The 15,078-nt window shown below is 34.6% G+C and overlaps 1 protein-coding gene and 1 long non-coding RNA gene across 8 annotated transcripts in view; one reads left to right on the top strand and one right to left on the bottom strand.

Annotated features, from left to right (window-relative positions):
- LOC142229586 (uncharacterized) overlaps positions 1-15,078 on the bottom strand; it is a 436,426-nt gene that overhangs the window by 327,135 nt on the left and 94,213 nt on the right. Inside the window, exon 3 of the long non-coding RNA XR_012720435.1 lies at positions 7,126-7,149. This is a non-coding gene — a long non-coding RNA (uncharacterized LOC142229586). The remainder of the gene's footprint in view (positions 1-7,125; positions 7,150-15,078) is intronic.
- Positions 1-15,078, top strand: part of Nna1 (Nna1 carboxypeptidase) — a 403,238-nt gene that overhangs the window by 299,906 nt on the left and 88,254 nt on the right. For all 7 annotated transcript variants that reach the window (XM_075300150.1, XM_075300154.1, XM_075300152.1 and 4 more), the window contains one exon: positions 12,247-12,384. In XM_075300150.1, the coding sequence (XP_075156265.1) occupies positions 12,247-12,384 (138 nt within the window). The remainder of the gene's footprint in view (positions 1-12,246; positions 12,385-15,078) is intronic.

The raw sequence follows: 15,078 nt of genomic DNA on the forward strand, positions 1-15,078 counted from the left end.
TAAATAAAAAAGTGGAAAATTATAAAAAAAAAAAATTCATGTCTACCACAAAATACAGAGAAAAAAAATATCACCAAAATTAAGTTGATTTTAGAATTAAAAAGTTGATTGATGTTTTTTCAATTAAAAAATTAATTAATACAATTAACTTTTTACAGCATGTTTCTGTGGAATGGAAATAGCTGAATTTAGAACCAAAAATGCATGGATCGATAGTGCTCGTTCGACTTACAGAAACAGGCTATTAATCAAGGTGGAAACTTTAAGTTAACTTAGTCAATGATTGAAAATTTTAAAAATTTTAATTAAAAATTAATTGATACAATTAACTTATTGATCAAATTTGGGAAGACTAAGCCAATTAAAACAAGTAAATACAGCCGTAAGTTCGGCCAGGCCGAATTTTATGTACCCTCCACCATGGATTGCGTAGAAACATCTACGAAAGACTGTCATCCACAATCGAATTAATCGTTTTCTAAATTGTGAGTTAGTCCATACGTGGTATATATTAGACAAAAAAGGTATGTATGTAAATCTACAAATAATTACGAATCGATATGGACTTTTGCACGGTACGTAGAGAGTCAGAATTGAAATATAGGGGTCGCTTATATGTGGGTTATATACAATTATGAACTTGATATGGACCAATTTTTTGTGATTGGGGATCGATTTATCTGAGGGCTATATATAACTATAGACCGATATGGACCTAGTTAGGCATGGTTGTTAACGGCTATATACTAGCACAATGTACCAAATTTCAACTGACTCGGATGAAATCTGCTCCTCCAAGTGGCTCCGAAACAAAATCTGAGGATCGGTTTATATGGGGGCTATATATGATTGTGGACTACCACCAAGTACCAAATTTCAACCAGATCGGATGAATTTTGCTTCTGCGAAACGCACCCGGGGTCAATTCTGGGGATCGGTTTATACGGGGGCTATGTTTAATTATGGACTGATATGAATCAATTCGTGCATGGTTGTTGGATACCATATACTAACATCACGTACCAAATTTGAACCAAATCGGATGATTTTTTCTCTTCCAAGGGGCTCCGGAGGTCAAATCTGGGGATCGGTTTATATGGGGGCTATATATAATTATGGACCGATTTCGACCAATTTTTGTATTGTTGCTTGAGGCCATATATTAACACCATGTACAAAATTTCAACTGAATCAGATGAATTTTGGGCTTCCAAGAGGCTCCGCAAACCAAATGGGGGGGCTCGGTTTATATGGGGGCTATATATAATTATGGACCGATGTGGACTAATTTTTGCATGGTCATTAGAGACCATATACTAACCTCATGTACCAAATTTCAGCCGGATCGAATGAAATTTGCTTCTCTTAGAGGCTCCGCACGCCAAATCGGGGGATCGGTTTATATGGGGGCTATATATAATTATGGACCGATGTGGACCAATTTTTGCATGGTTGTTAGAAACTATATACCAACGCCCTGTACAAAATTTCAGCCGGATCGGATGAAATTTGCTTCTCTTAGAGGCTCGGCAAGCCAAATCGGGGGATTGGTTTATATGGGGGCTATATAGAATTATGGACCGATGTGGATCAATTTTTGTTAGAGACCATCCATGTACCAAATTTCGGCCGAATCGGATGAAATTTGCTTCTCTTAGAGGATCGGCAAGCCAAATTTGGGGGTCCGTTTATATGGGGGCTATACGTAAAAGTGAACCGATATGGCCCATTTGCAATACCATCCGACCTACATCAATAACAACTACTTGTGCCAAGTTTCAAGTCGATAGCTTGTTTCGTTCGGAAGTTAGCGTGATTTTAACAGACGGACGGACGGACATGCTCAGATCGACTCAGAATTTCAGCACGACCCAGAATATATATACTTTATAGGGTTTTAGAGCAATATTTCGATGTGTTACAAACGGAATGATAAAGTTAATATACCCCCATCCTATGGTGGAGGGTATAAAAAGTGATGAATTTTTTTTTTTAATTTCTAACTAAAAATTTATTTCAAACAAATTATTTAATCAAACTAACACTAACGGCCATTTCCATGTAGCTCTGTTAAGCTTTAACTGTCTGTTAACAGAAAGTAAAATGGAAATATCTTCTCTCTAGTTAACTTTAACTGAAAAAATTTCACTAGTTAAGTTTCTAACTAGCAAATATAGGCAAAATGACACATATCTCCATACTATGGTTTAAAAGTTCGTTAGCTAACGTAGTACTAACGGAGCTTCATGAAAATGGGGGTAAGAAAGTAATTGAAAATAGTTAAGTTTTTAATGAAAAAATTAAGTTTTGCACTCAACATCAATTAAAATTTTAATTGAATCAATTAAAAAATTAATTAAAATTTGCTAATGAAATCAATTAATTTTTTAATCAAGTATTTTTTTAATGTCCAATTAAAACTGTGATTGATACAATAATTTTCGTGATTGAAGACATTTTAATTTAATTCAAATCAATTAATTCCATGATTAAATCAGAAAAAAATTAGTGTAGTTCAAAATTTCTTAAAATGTGTATTTTAATTGCGTTCAGAATGCATGTTTTGGAGAAACCTCAATCAAAGTTAACAGGTTGGCTGATAAGTCCCCAGTGTAACAAAGAAAAACACATTTTTTTGTCAAAATTAGTTTTTATTATTCAACATAGCTCCCTACAAGAGCGATACAACGATTATAACGACCTTCCAATTTTTTGATACCATTTTGGTAGTACTCCTTCGGTTTTGCCTCAAAATAGGCCTCAGTTTCGGCGATCAGCTCTTCATTGCAGCCAAATTTTTTTCCCTGCGAGCATCCTTTTGAGGTCTGAGAACAAGAAAAAGTCGCTGGGGGCCAGATCTGGAGAATACGGTTGGTGGGGAAGCAATTCGAAGCCCAATTCATGAATTTTTGCCATCGTTCGCAATGACTTGTGGCACGGTGCGTTGTCTTGGTGGAACAACACTTTTTTCTTCTTCATATGGGACCGTTTTGCCACGATTTCGATCTTCAAACGTTCCAATAACGCCATATAATAGTCACTGTTGATGATTTTTCCCTTCTCAAGATAATCGACAAAAATTATTCCATGCGCATACCAGAAAACAGAGAAACACGAAATTCTTTTTTTTTCACAATAACAAAAGTTGCTTCACAAAAGACGGTCTATCGCACAAACTAGTTGACTTACAGACGTCAAATTTTCACACGAATCATTTGAAGGTTGGTACTATATAAAAATATATAATTCAATACTAGCGACGCCATCTATGTGTCAGACCGGGGACTTATCAGCCAACTTGTTATATCTCCAAATTGGTTCACACCCATGCAAAAGTGTATAGATCTTAATGGGGGGAATATTTTGAGAAACAATAAAGCTGTTTGCGATGACTAATATTCGTTTTTGTTCCCGATATAAAAGGCAACCCTCGTATTAATGCTCAAAAGTTTTTAAAATTCCTCAAAAAAAAACCAAAAATTTCTTTTAATTTCTCAAGTCTGCAACTTAAAAATATCGTTTTTGGAAAATTCCCCAATACCGGCAACACTGGTATCTTTCAATTTAAAGACTTTTTGATTGGATCTTTAAGGGAAACTTATTTAATATTGAAGACAATATAAAAATCGATTGATGGATTTTACCCAATATCAAAACGCGATTAGTCGACAAAAAGTCGTTTTTTTTTCAAAATCCAGTATCCTTAGGTTAGGAAACATTGTAATTTGAATTTATATAAAATGATGATGGAGGATACGCAGTTACACTCCAAAAAAGTTTAATTGGATCCAAAGATTTTGACCTACGCTTAAAATGTCGGTATTGATTCAGAGCCAACGATGTGGCTTCTTTAAAATAAAAATACTTTTTACGTCGCTTTAAATCTGGGATTAATTAAATTAAAACTACGATACAGATCGAATTTAACGTATTTTCAATCTATTTTTGTGATATATCAATAAAGCTATTCACATACAAACAAATACTAGTTTAGAAATCCAAATTATAACGGATATTTCAAAGTAAAAAATGTTTTCTTAATTCAAAAAAAAAAAAAAAAAAAAACTTTACACTAAAGATTTTAAATACTCAAAATAAGTTTTAAGCTATATTTGAAGTATTTTTATCTTAAATCTAAATATTCAATATTTAAGTTAATTTAAAAACGATTTCTTTAAATCAAAAATACATTTATTTGCTTTAAGGAAAAACTTACGTCCAAATTTTCAAAATTTGTGTCCTAAATTTAATAAAAAACAAGTTAGGAAAGTCTAAAGTCGGGCGGGGCCGACTATATTATACCCTGCACCACTTTGTAGATCTAAATTTTCGATACCATATCACATCCGTTAAATGTGTTGGGGGCTATATAAAGGTTTGTCCCAAATACATACATTTAAATATCACTCGATCTGGACAGAATTTGGACAGACTTTTACAAAATCTATAGACTCAAAATTTAAGTTGGCTAATGCACTAGGGTGGAACACAATTTTAGTAAAAAAAAATATGGGAAACATTTAAATCTGAAGCAATTTTAAGGAAACTTCGTAAAAGTTTATTTATGATTTATCGCTCGATATATATGTATTAGAAGCTTAGGAAAATTAGAGTCATTTTTACAACTTTTCGACTAAGCAGTGGCGATTTAACAAGGAAAATGTTGGTATTTTGACCATTTTTGTCGAAATCAGAAAAACATATATGGGAGCTATATCTAAATCTTAACCGATTTCAATCAAATTTGGCACACGTGACTATATTACTAATTGTACTCCTAGTGCAAAATTTCAAACAAAGTGGGCCAAAACTCTGGCTTCTGGGGCCATATAAGTCCATATCGGGCGAAAAATATATATGGAAGCTATACCTAAATCTGAACCGATTTCAATCAAATTTGGCACACATGACTATACTACCAATTGTACTCCTTGTGCAAAATTTCAAGCTAATCGGGATAAAACTCTGGCTTCTGGGTCCATATAAGTGCATATCGGGCGAAAGATATATATGGGAGCTATATCTAAATCTGAATCGATGGCACGCATAGCTACAATGCTAAATCTACTTCCTGTGCAAAATTTCAAGCAAATTGGGCCAAAACTCTGGCTTTTAGGACCATATTAGTCCATATCGGGCGAAAAATATATATGGGAGCTATATCTAAATCTGAACCGATTTCAATCAAATTTTGCACACTTGACTATACTACTAATTGTACTCCTAGTGCAAGATTTCAACCAAATTCGGCCAAAACTCTGGCTTCTGGGGCCATATAAGTCCATATCGGGCGAAAGATATATATGGGAGCTATATCTAAATCTGAACCGATTTCTTCCAAAATCAATAGGGTTCTATTCTGGCCCAAATTAGGAACATGTGCCAAATTTGAAGGCGATTGGACTAAATTGCGACCTAGACTTTGATCACAAAAATGTGTTCAAAGACAGACAGACAGACGGACGGACGGACGGACAGACGGACAGACGGACAGACGGACATGGTTATATCGACTCTGGGACCCACCCTGAGCATTATTGCCAAAGACACCATGTGTCTATCTCGTCTCCTTCTGGGTGTTGCAAACATATGCACTAACTTATAATACCCTGTTCCACAGTGTGGCGCAGGGTATAAAAAACTTATTGAAGCAAAGATTTTAAACTTTATTTTAATTAAAATTTCATTATTTTTAAAAAATTTGTTCTTAACATTTTGTAAATTTCGCATCCTAAAATTTAGGTTGCATTTTTTTAATATCATGTAAATATTTTTTTCAGTGTACCAAGAGTTTCTTCGTTTGGAAATCCAAAAGGTATTTCCGTCCCTGTATCAGCGTTCAACTTTTTCAGAGCTGTAAATACGACGAATTATTGGGGTTAAGTTGACGCTGTCTAGAACAGATCCACCTGGCGAAAATAAGCGCTATGAATAGGGACCTCCAGAAAATAAATGTCATGGACCAATCTAACGTTTCAAATAAAGAACCGATGAGATTTTGCAAATTTTATGCGTTTTTTTTTTTTTTAAAAAGTTATCAAGCTCTTAACAAATCACCCTTTATTTTGAAAATAAACCCCAATATTTCAAATGAAAATCCACGCCAACTTCTTTTTGGGAAACTTCCTCGCTTTCTGGGGGTTTTACAATGATGGCAACTGTACACCGTTTTGATGTTCCAAATAGCATTGTATTGCAACAGATTTGATGTGGATGGCGACGTGTGAACTTAAAACGGCCCTTAGTAGTGGGCGGTTGCAAAGTGATACAAGAGCCTGGGTATAAGTCGTTCTCCTATGAACAGTCTAAAGTGGGCTAACGCGGTTCCAAAGTTATATAACTCACCGGCAGGGTTTATTTTAATAAAGTAAATTGAATATAACATACAACACACATTGCATTGCCTTAACAAAATTAATATTTTTTCGTACTAAGCAACACTTATTTAATTTTCCATCAGTTAGGATTCATGTTCATATAGTGGTTTAAACCAAAAATTGAAAATGAGGCCGAATTTTGTTTGGGGCTCATAGTCATTATGAAGTATTGCCCCACTTTTGGAGCCCTATTTCATTTGGGTTTTGGGGCTCAATTTCCTGGGACCCATTTTTACACCGGCGAACAAAAGTTCCCTTTCACCATGGGCTAAGAACTCCCTTCTCTCCATGGTCACAATGGACTGAATAGTCTAAGTGAGCCTGAAACTTAATCGGGCTGCCACTTTAACCTTAACTATGGTCAAAATTGGCTAAAACTGCTGCTCCAACCACCATATTCTCTCTATGTAGGCGTCGATAAAAACTATTTTTTTATGGACCACCACATAGTCAAGTGTTCCGAGTTTAAAGGAGACTAATTTGAAAAATAAATCGCCTCGTTAAACTCTTTCGGAGGCTGAGTACTTACCAGACCACATAATATACGTGATTTGTGGTATCTGGTTGGAGACAGAAGCAATATAACACGCTCTAGGATGGTTATTTAACAATAAATAAATTTCTTACAGCAATAAGTTTATTTTCTTGTTTTATGTTCTTACTCTCTACAAGAATTTTAAAATCAGGGACACTTAAATTTCTTCACCTCAACATAGGATAATCTGGATAAATTTTCACTTTTTCTTACCTGATTGTTTTTCAATTTAAGAATCTGTAATGAAACCAAAAACAATAAAATTATTAACTTGGTTAAATTTCAACCAAAACACGAAACAGCTATAAATAAATAATATTAAGAATTAACATTTTTAATTAATGACTAAATATTTACACAACACAAATAAACCACCACACCACATCTCCCTCCTCCCACAAGCAATTGTGAGCCATCAAAACAATTCACACAATCGGAACGAAGAGAATTTTATACGAACTCCATTGCCTCCCAACAGTAAATAAGGCAGAGATTAAATTTCATTAATTTTAATTAAAACTCAATGAGACTTAATAGTCTGTTGTGTTGGGTAAATGAAGCTAGTACGTGTTGGGAATTTAATATCCATTAATTTTTATTAAATGCCTTCTTCTCAAGGTTAGTATGGTAGTGCTATTAGGATTAAAGTGAAAATATATTTGCTTTTCCTACACTGAAAAAAATATTTACGTGATATTAAAGATTATGCAACCTAAATTTTAGGGTGCACAATTTACAAAATATTAAGGGCAAATTTCTTTAATATAATGAAATTTTAATTAAAACAAATTTTATAATCTTTACTTAAAAAATTTTTTTCAATAAATTTGGGACACAAATTTTGTAAATTTGCGTCCCTCCGTTAAAGTCGCATGTTTTTGAACTAAGGAAATTTTTCCTTAAAGTAAAGAAACACATTTTTGATTTAAAGAAATCGTCCTTAAATTAACTGAAATATTGAATCTTTAGATTTAAGATAAAAAAAGCTTCAAATATAGGCTAAGACTTATTTTGAGGATTTAGCAACTTTGGTTTAAAGGTTTTTTTTTTTGGAATTAAGAAAACATTTTTAATTTGAGGTATCAGCTATAACAGGTTGGCTGATAAGTCCCCGGTCTGACACATACATGGCGTCGCTAGTATTAAACGCATATTATTTTTATTTTATATAGTGCCAACCTTCAAATGATTCGTGTCAAAATTTGACGTCTGTAAGTCAATTAGTTTGTGAGATAGAGCGTCTTTTGTGAAGCAACTTTTGTTATTGTGAAAAAAATGGAAAAAAAAGGAATTTCGTGTTTTGATAAAATACTGTTTTCTGAAGGGAAAAAATACGGTGGAAGAAAAAATTTGGCTTGATAATGAGTTTCCGGACTCTTCTGCCCCAGGGAAATCAACAATAATTGATTGGTATGCAAAATTCAAGCGTGGTGAAATGAGCACGGAGTGGAAGCCCGAAAGAGGTGGTTACCGACGAAAACATCAAAAATCCACAAAATGATTTTGAATGACCGTAAAATGAAGTTGATCGAGATAGCAGAGGCCTTAAAGATATCAAAGGAACGTGTTGGTCATATCATTCATCAATATTTGGATATGCGGAAGCTCCGTGCAAAATGGGTGCCGCGCGAGCTCACATTTGACCAAAAACAACAAGGTGTTGATGATTCTGAGCGGTGTTTGCAGCTGTTAACTCGTAATACACCCGAGTTTTTTTGTATATATGTGACAATGGATGAAACATGGCTCAATCACTACACTCCTGAATCCAATCGACAGTCGGCTGAGTGGACAGCGACCGGTGAACCGTCTCCGAACCGTGGAAAGACTCAAAAGTCCGCTTGCAAAGTAATGGCCTCTGTTTTTTGGGATGCGCATGGAATAATTTTTATCGATTATCTTGAGAAGGGAAAAACCATCAACAAAGACTATTATATGGCGTTTTTGGAGTGTTTGAAGGTCGAAATCGCGGCAAAACGGCCCCATATGAAGAAGAAAAAAGTGTTGTTCCACCAAGACAACGCACCGTGCCACAAGTCTTTGAGAATGCTGGCAAAAATTCATGAATTGGGTTTCGAATTGCTTCCCCACCCACCGTATTCTCCATATCTGGCCCCCAGCGACTTTTTCTTGTTGTCAGACCTCAAAAGGATGATCGCAGGGAAAAAATGTGGCTGCAATGAAGAGGTGATCGCCGAAACTGAGGCCTATTTTGAAGCAAAACCGAAGGATTACTACCAAAATGGTATCAAAAAATTGGAAGGTCGTTATAATCGTTGTATCGCTCTTGAAGGGAACTATGTTGAATAATAAAAACGAATTTTGACAAAAAAATGTGTTTTCTTTGTTAGACCGGGGACTTGTCAGCCAACCTGTTAATTTGGATTTTTAAACTGGTATTTGTTTGTACGTGAATAGCTTTATTAATATACCGTGAAAAGAAAATTAGAATTCGATAAATGAGATCTGAATCCTAATGTTAATTTTATTGATCTTAGATTTAAGGCCAGATAGGTTGCTAAAAAATGTCTTTATTTTAAAGAAGCCGCATCTTTGGCTCGGAATCAATACCAAATCAATACCAAATACCATCCTTAAGAGAAGGTCAACATCTTTGGATCCAAGTTTAATTTTGGATCCAAGTTTAATTTTGAGTGTAGTGAAGAGATTATTAGTGCAGAAATTTTTGTAATCAATTTTATGGATGACATAGATTCATGATTTCCTCTCATCACTTCTGAAGATAAGCGATTCAAATCAAGGATGGAGCTTTAGAATAGGATATAGCTCATTTTGTCTGATTGGATTGAGGAGTTGTTGGGTGCAATATGACATTATGAGCCCATGTTCCTCAGTATAAAATAAAAGTTTGCCATTCCTTGCATTTTATCCCCATCCCCAGCCATCAGATAATTACCATGAACTCTTAATTCAATTTCTAAATACAATATTTCTCCATTCCACAAAAATAATAAATAAGGCCATATTACATGTATTCAGTTAAATTCATAGGGTTTTTTTTCATTCATTATCTTTTATAACTGTTGATGTGGAATATGTTTCATAACCCTATTTATACCATCCACCATAGAATGGAGGTATATTAACTTTGTCATTCCGTTTGTAACACATCGAAATATTGCTCTAAGACTCGATAAAGTATATATATTCTGAAATTCTGAGTCGATCTAAGCCTGTCCGTCCGTCCGTCTGTTGAAATCATATTAACTTCCGAAAGCTATCGACTTGAAACTTGGCATAAGTAGTTATTATTGATGTAGGTCGGATGGTATTGCAAATGGGCCATATCGGTCTACTTTTACGTATAGCCCCCATATAAATGAACCCCCAGATTTGGCTTGCGGATCCTCTAAGAGAAGCAAATTTCATCCGATCCGGCTGAAATTTGGTACATGGTGTAATGGTCTCTAACAACAATGCAAAAATTGGTCCACATCGGTTCATAATTATATATAGCCCCCATATAAACCGATCCCCCGATTTGGCTTGCGGAGCCTCTAAGAGAAGCAAATTTCATCCGATCCGGCTGAAATTGGGTACATGGTGTAAATAATGGTCTCTAACAACAATGCAAAAATTGGTCCACATCGGTCCATAATTATATATAGCCCCCATATAAACCGATCCCCCGATTTGGCTTGCGGAGCCTCTAAGGGAAGTAAATTTCATCCGATCCGGCTGAAATTTGTTACATGGTGTTAGTATATGGTCTCTAACAACTATGCAAAAATTGGTCCACATCGGTTCATAATTATACATAGCCCCCATATAAACCGATCCCCTGATTTGACTTGCGGAGCCTCTAAGAGAACCAAATTTCATCCGATCCGGCTGAAATTTGGTACATGGTGTTAGTATATGGTCTCTAATAACCATGCAAAAATTGATCCACATCGGTCCATAATTATATATAGCCCCCATATAAACCGATCCCCCGATTTGGCTTGCAAAGCCTCTAAGAGAAGCAAATTTCATCCGATCCGGCTGAAATTTGGTACATGGTGTTAGTATATGGTCTCTAACAACCATGCAAAATTTGATCCACATCGATCCATAATTATATATAGCCCTCATATAAACCGATCACCAGATTTGGCTTGCGGAGCCTCTAAGAGAAGCAAATTTCATCCGATCCGGCTGAAATTTGGTACATAGTGTTAGTATATGGTCTCTAGCAACCATGCAAAAATTGGTCCACATCGGTCCATAATTATATATAGCCCCCATATAAACCGATTCCCAGATTTGGCTTGCGGAGCCTCTAAGAGAAGCAAATTTCATCAGATCCGGCTGAAATTTGGTACATGTTGTTAGTATATGGTCTATAACAACCATGCAAAAATTGATCCACATGGATCCATAATTATATATAGCCCCCATATAAACCGATCCTCAGATTTGGCTTGCGGAGCCTCTAAGAGAAGCAAATTTCATCCGATCCGGCTGAAATTTGGTACATAGTGTTAGTATATGGTCTCTAACAACAATGCAAAAATTGGTCCACATCGGTCCATAATTATATATAGCCCCCTTATAAACCGATCCCCAAATTTGGCTTGCGGAGCCTCTAAGAGAAGCAAATTTCATCTGATCCGGCTGATCTATCCTCAATCACACAAAAATTGGTCCATATCAAGTACATAATTGAATAAAGCCCCCATATAAGCGACCCCCATATTTCAATTCTGGTTCTCTAAGTACCGTGCAAAAGTCCATATCGATTCGTAATTATTTGTAGACTTACCTATACATACCTTTTTGGTCTAATATATATAATAGAAGATTTAAGATACCTTACCATCGTGGATGGCAGTCTTTCGTAGAAGTTTCTACGCAATTCATGGTGGAGGGTACATAAGATTCGGCCTGGCCGTAGTTACGTATGAATATTGTTCATATTCAGCAATATCAAAAAAATTGTAGTAAACCTTTATTTTTAATTTAAAATCTTTTATTGGGAAACATTTTACAAAGTAATTATTTCAGATTAAAACTATTTCAATAACACAATAAGTTCAAACATATTGTTCTCATTTTGCTGAATTCATGTACGAGCAAATAAATTTTTCCCACAACTATCCGGGAAACATGTATTAAAGAGCAAGTCATATTACCATAGATGATGTTAATTAATTTTTCGTTTTGCTTGATTCGTTATAAAATTCAATATATCAATGGATATTGAATACAAATAATCTTTGCAATTTGTATATGGCATCATACATTGTTCGATATAAAACTGCATTGGGCATATGATGCCGTTGATAATTAAATTTGTTCTTTTTTGCAATTTTTTGTTTTCATTTATTTCAGGATTATTTAATGGATATACAAAAGAATCCGGTCAAATCGAAATTTTGCAAATTACGGCTGCTATGTCGAACATTGGCTGGCAACAATGTCTACTATTTGACCGTAACAACACCAGCAGCATCGGAAGAAGTAATGAAGGTAAAATTGAATTGATTTGTTTGACTGCTTTTGTTTTCAGCAGGCATACGAAGTTAACCAAAAGAAATTTCTTGATAATTACGGAAAAAAATTTTGCATTTTCTGAAAAAGAAGGAACGCAAATAATCAAATAATCAATATTTCAAGTCGTCTCCAGTTTATGTGGGTTTTTCGGTTTGAAAAATTATATCTCACATTATAAGTAGCGTTATGCTAAATTCCTTTAAAGGACCTCCAGATCCGGTTTGAAGGACCATGTACAATTAATTGTCAGTGACAGCAATTGCAGTGAGCTCCATTTGAAATCTCAAATCAAAAAACGTACTTTTCTGCTTGGATTCCAAATGAATACTAATTTCTTTATTTATTAAAAACTTGAACCTTCCGAAAAAAGGTTTTACATGATAGCCGGCTTATGCCACCGTTAAATTATCGATTTGAGTGCAGTTGGCTGGGTTTATTTTGAGCGTGCTTCCTTTGCCCGTATAAATTTGACAAACATTCTTTTCCTCTGTTGGTTAAGCTACACTTGTAGTTTACTCAATGCTTGGTGTTAAGCTGAAATCCAAAAACATCAACAATGATTAAAGAACAAAACCAACAATAACAAAACAAAACGAATACATAATTTTTATTATTTTTTATAATTTTCACTGGATTCTAACGCTTGTCGGAAACGTATTTGAAAGAAAAAAAGTTAAAATTACCCATTAAAAGTATGAAAAAACCAAGTTATAAAAAATTGAATTAAAAGAACTTCCTGGGTAGGTAAAATAAAGAACATCATTGGGAGTGCATCTTCTGGAAGTGCCTTTAAAATTGTGCCTTTCGAAGAACTTCCAATTTTTTTTGCTGGGATACGTTATCTCCAGTGGATAATGGCTAAAGAGCCCTTTATAATCGTTTTAGGGACATAATTTATTATCAGGAATATCAACGACTGTGATATTCCATATTCAAAGCATATTTGTTTTGAACAAACAGGTACAGCCAGAAACCCAACATACCCCGATTTTCTAGTTTATGTTGCGAATTCTGAAACTTCTCGACTCACCTATATAAAATCCCAATGAAATAAAACCCTAAAGTGAATATGAAAAAATAGCGCAACAATGAAGTAAGGACAAAAATATTTATTGGTGTGTTATTTCCTGATTTTGTGGTTTATTTAACATTGCTGAATATTTTACTGTGGAATAAAGCATCCCAGCAAAAAAAGCGTAGTCAAAAAAGTAGTGAAAATGTTCTTTTTGGATCCGGAAGTGGTGCAAAATTGGCGCCGAAGCGATGAATTTAACATGGGCTTGCCATAGGACGGATGTCCACTATTTCAACAGCCGATGTACTGAATTTGAATCACTATTTAGGGTTTGATCTGAATTCAGTGTTTTGAATGTGAAATGAAAAACTTTGTAATATTTTGCCAAATAAACAATTTTCATAATTTTTTATGATTTTTAGTGCATTCTAACGCTTGTCTGAAACATTTGACCTCAAATATTTTCGAAAATTCGCAATTTTTCTGGAATGGACTTAGCATTTTTATCGACAAAATTTAAATAGTTTGCAAAATTTAAAGTTAAAATTACCCATTAAAAATATGAAAAAAAGCTAGTTATAAAAAATTGAATTAAAATAAATTCCTGTGTACTTAAAATAAAGAACATATTTCGGAGGACATTTTTGGAAGTGATTTTAAAGTTGTGACTTTAGAAGAACTTAAAAAAATTTTTACAGCGATTTTCATAAAAGAAATTCAAAAATTCCAACTCACATCATTCTTTTGTTTATTAGCGAGTGATGATGCAGACCAAGTCCCCCCATTTGTTTGGATGACAAATTCCCAGAAATCTGGCGGTGTAAAAATGTTCCCCAGGAAAAAGATTCCAACGCAATAGGGTCCGTAGTTTGGGGAAGGGCGCTATGAATGAAACATTTGAAACCCCTGAAAATTAGCCCCAAAAACTAAATGAAATTGGACCCCAAAAATTATACGAAAAACAATTACACCATTTTTTGTTTGTATGTTATTTTGGGAGAAATTTAATGTTATTGCTGGGACCCGTTTTTATAATGAAAATAAACCCCAATATTTCAAATGAAAAGAAGAAACTCCCAATTTCCTTTTTGGGATTGTGATTCGTTTGCGTTTGGGAATCTAGGGTTTGTTGGTTTGAATAGCATGGAATCTCACCAGATTTTGTTTTTGCACGGCGCGGTTTAAGACTTTCTCCTAAATATGGACAGAGTATAAAGTTGGCTAACGCCATTCCAAAGAGATACGCACAATTTTTTTCTTAAAACTTAATATTTTTCTATCAATTAGGGTTAATTTTCACACGACCCTTTAAATCAAAAGAGAAAATGAGCCTTTATTTTATTTTGTTTTATTTTTCCACCATTTGGAGTTCATTTTACGCACAACCCTTTAAATCATAAGAGAAAATGAGCCCTAATTTTATGTTGGTGTCGATTTTCATGCTTGAATTATATTTTGTTGGGGCTCATTTTCATGGAGCTCATATTGATTATGAAGTGTCGCTCCAAATTTGCGGTTCTCTTTCATTGGGGTCTTGGGGCTCATTTTTCTGGAGCCCATTTTCATAGCACCTGAAGTATAGGCCATGGTCTGCGGCCGAAGTGCTTGTCTGCCTAGGGACTGTCTGTGTTTTGGACATTTTCCGCGATAATATT

This window comes from Haematobia irritans, chromosome 3 (assembly GCF_050003625.1).
Source record: "Haematobia irritans isolate KBUSLIRL chromosome 3, ASM5000362v1, whole genome shotgun sequence".
Lineage (NCBI taxonomy): Eukaryota > Metazoa > Arthropoda > Insecta > Diptera > Muscidae > Haematobia > Haematobia irritans.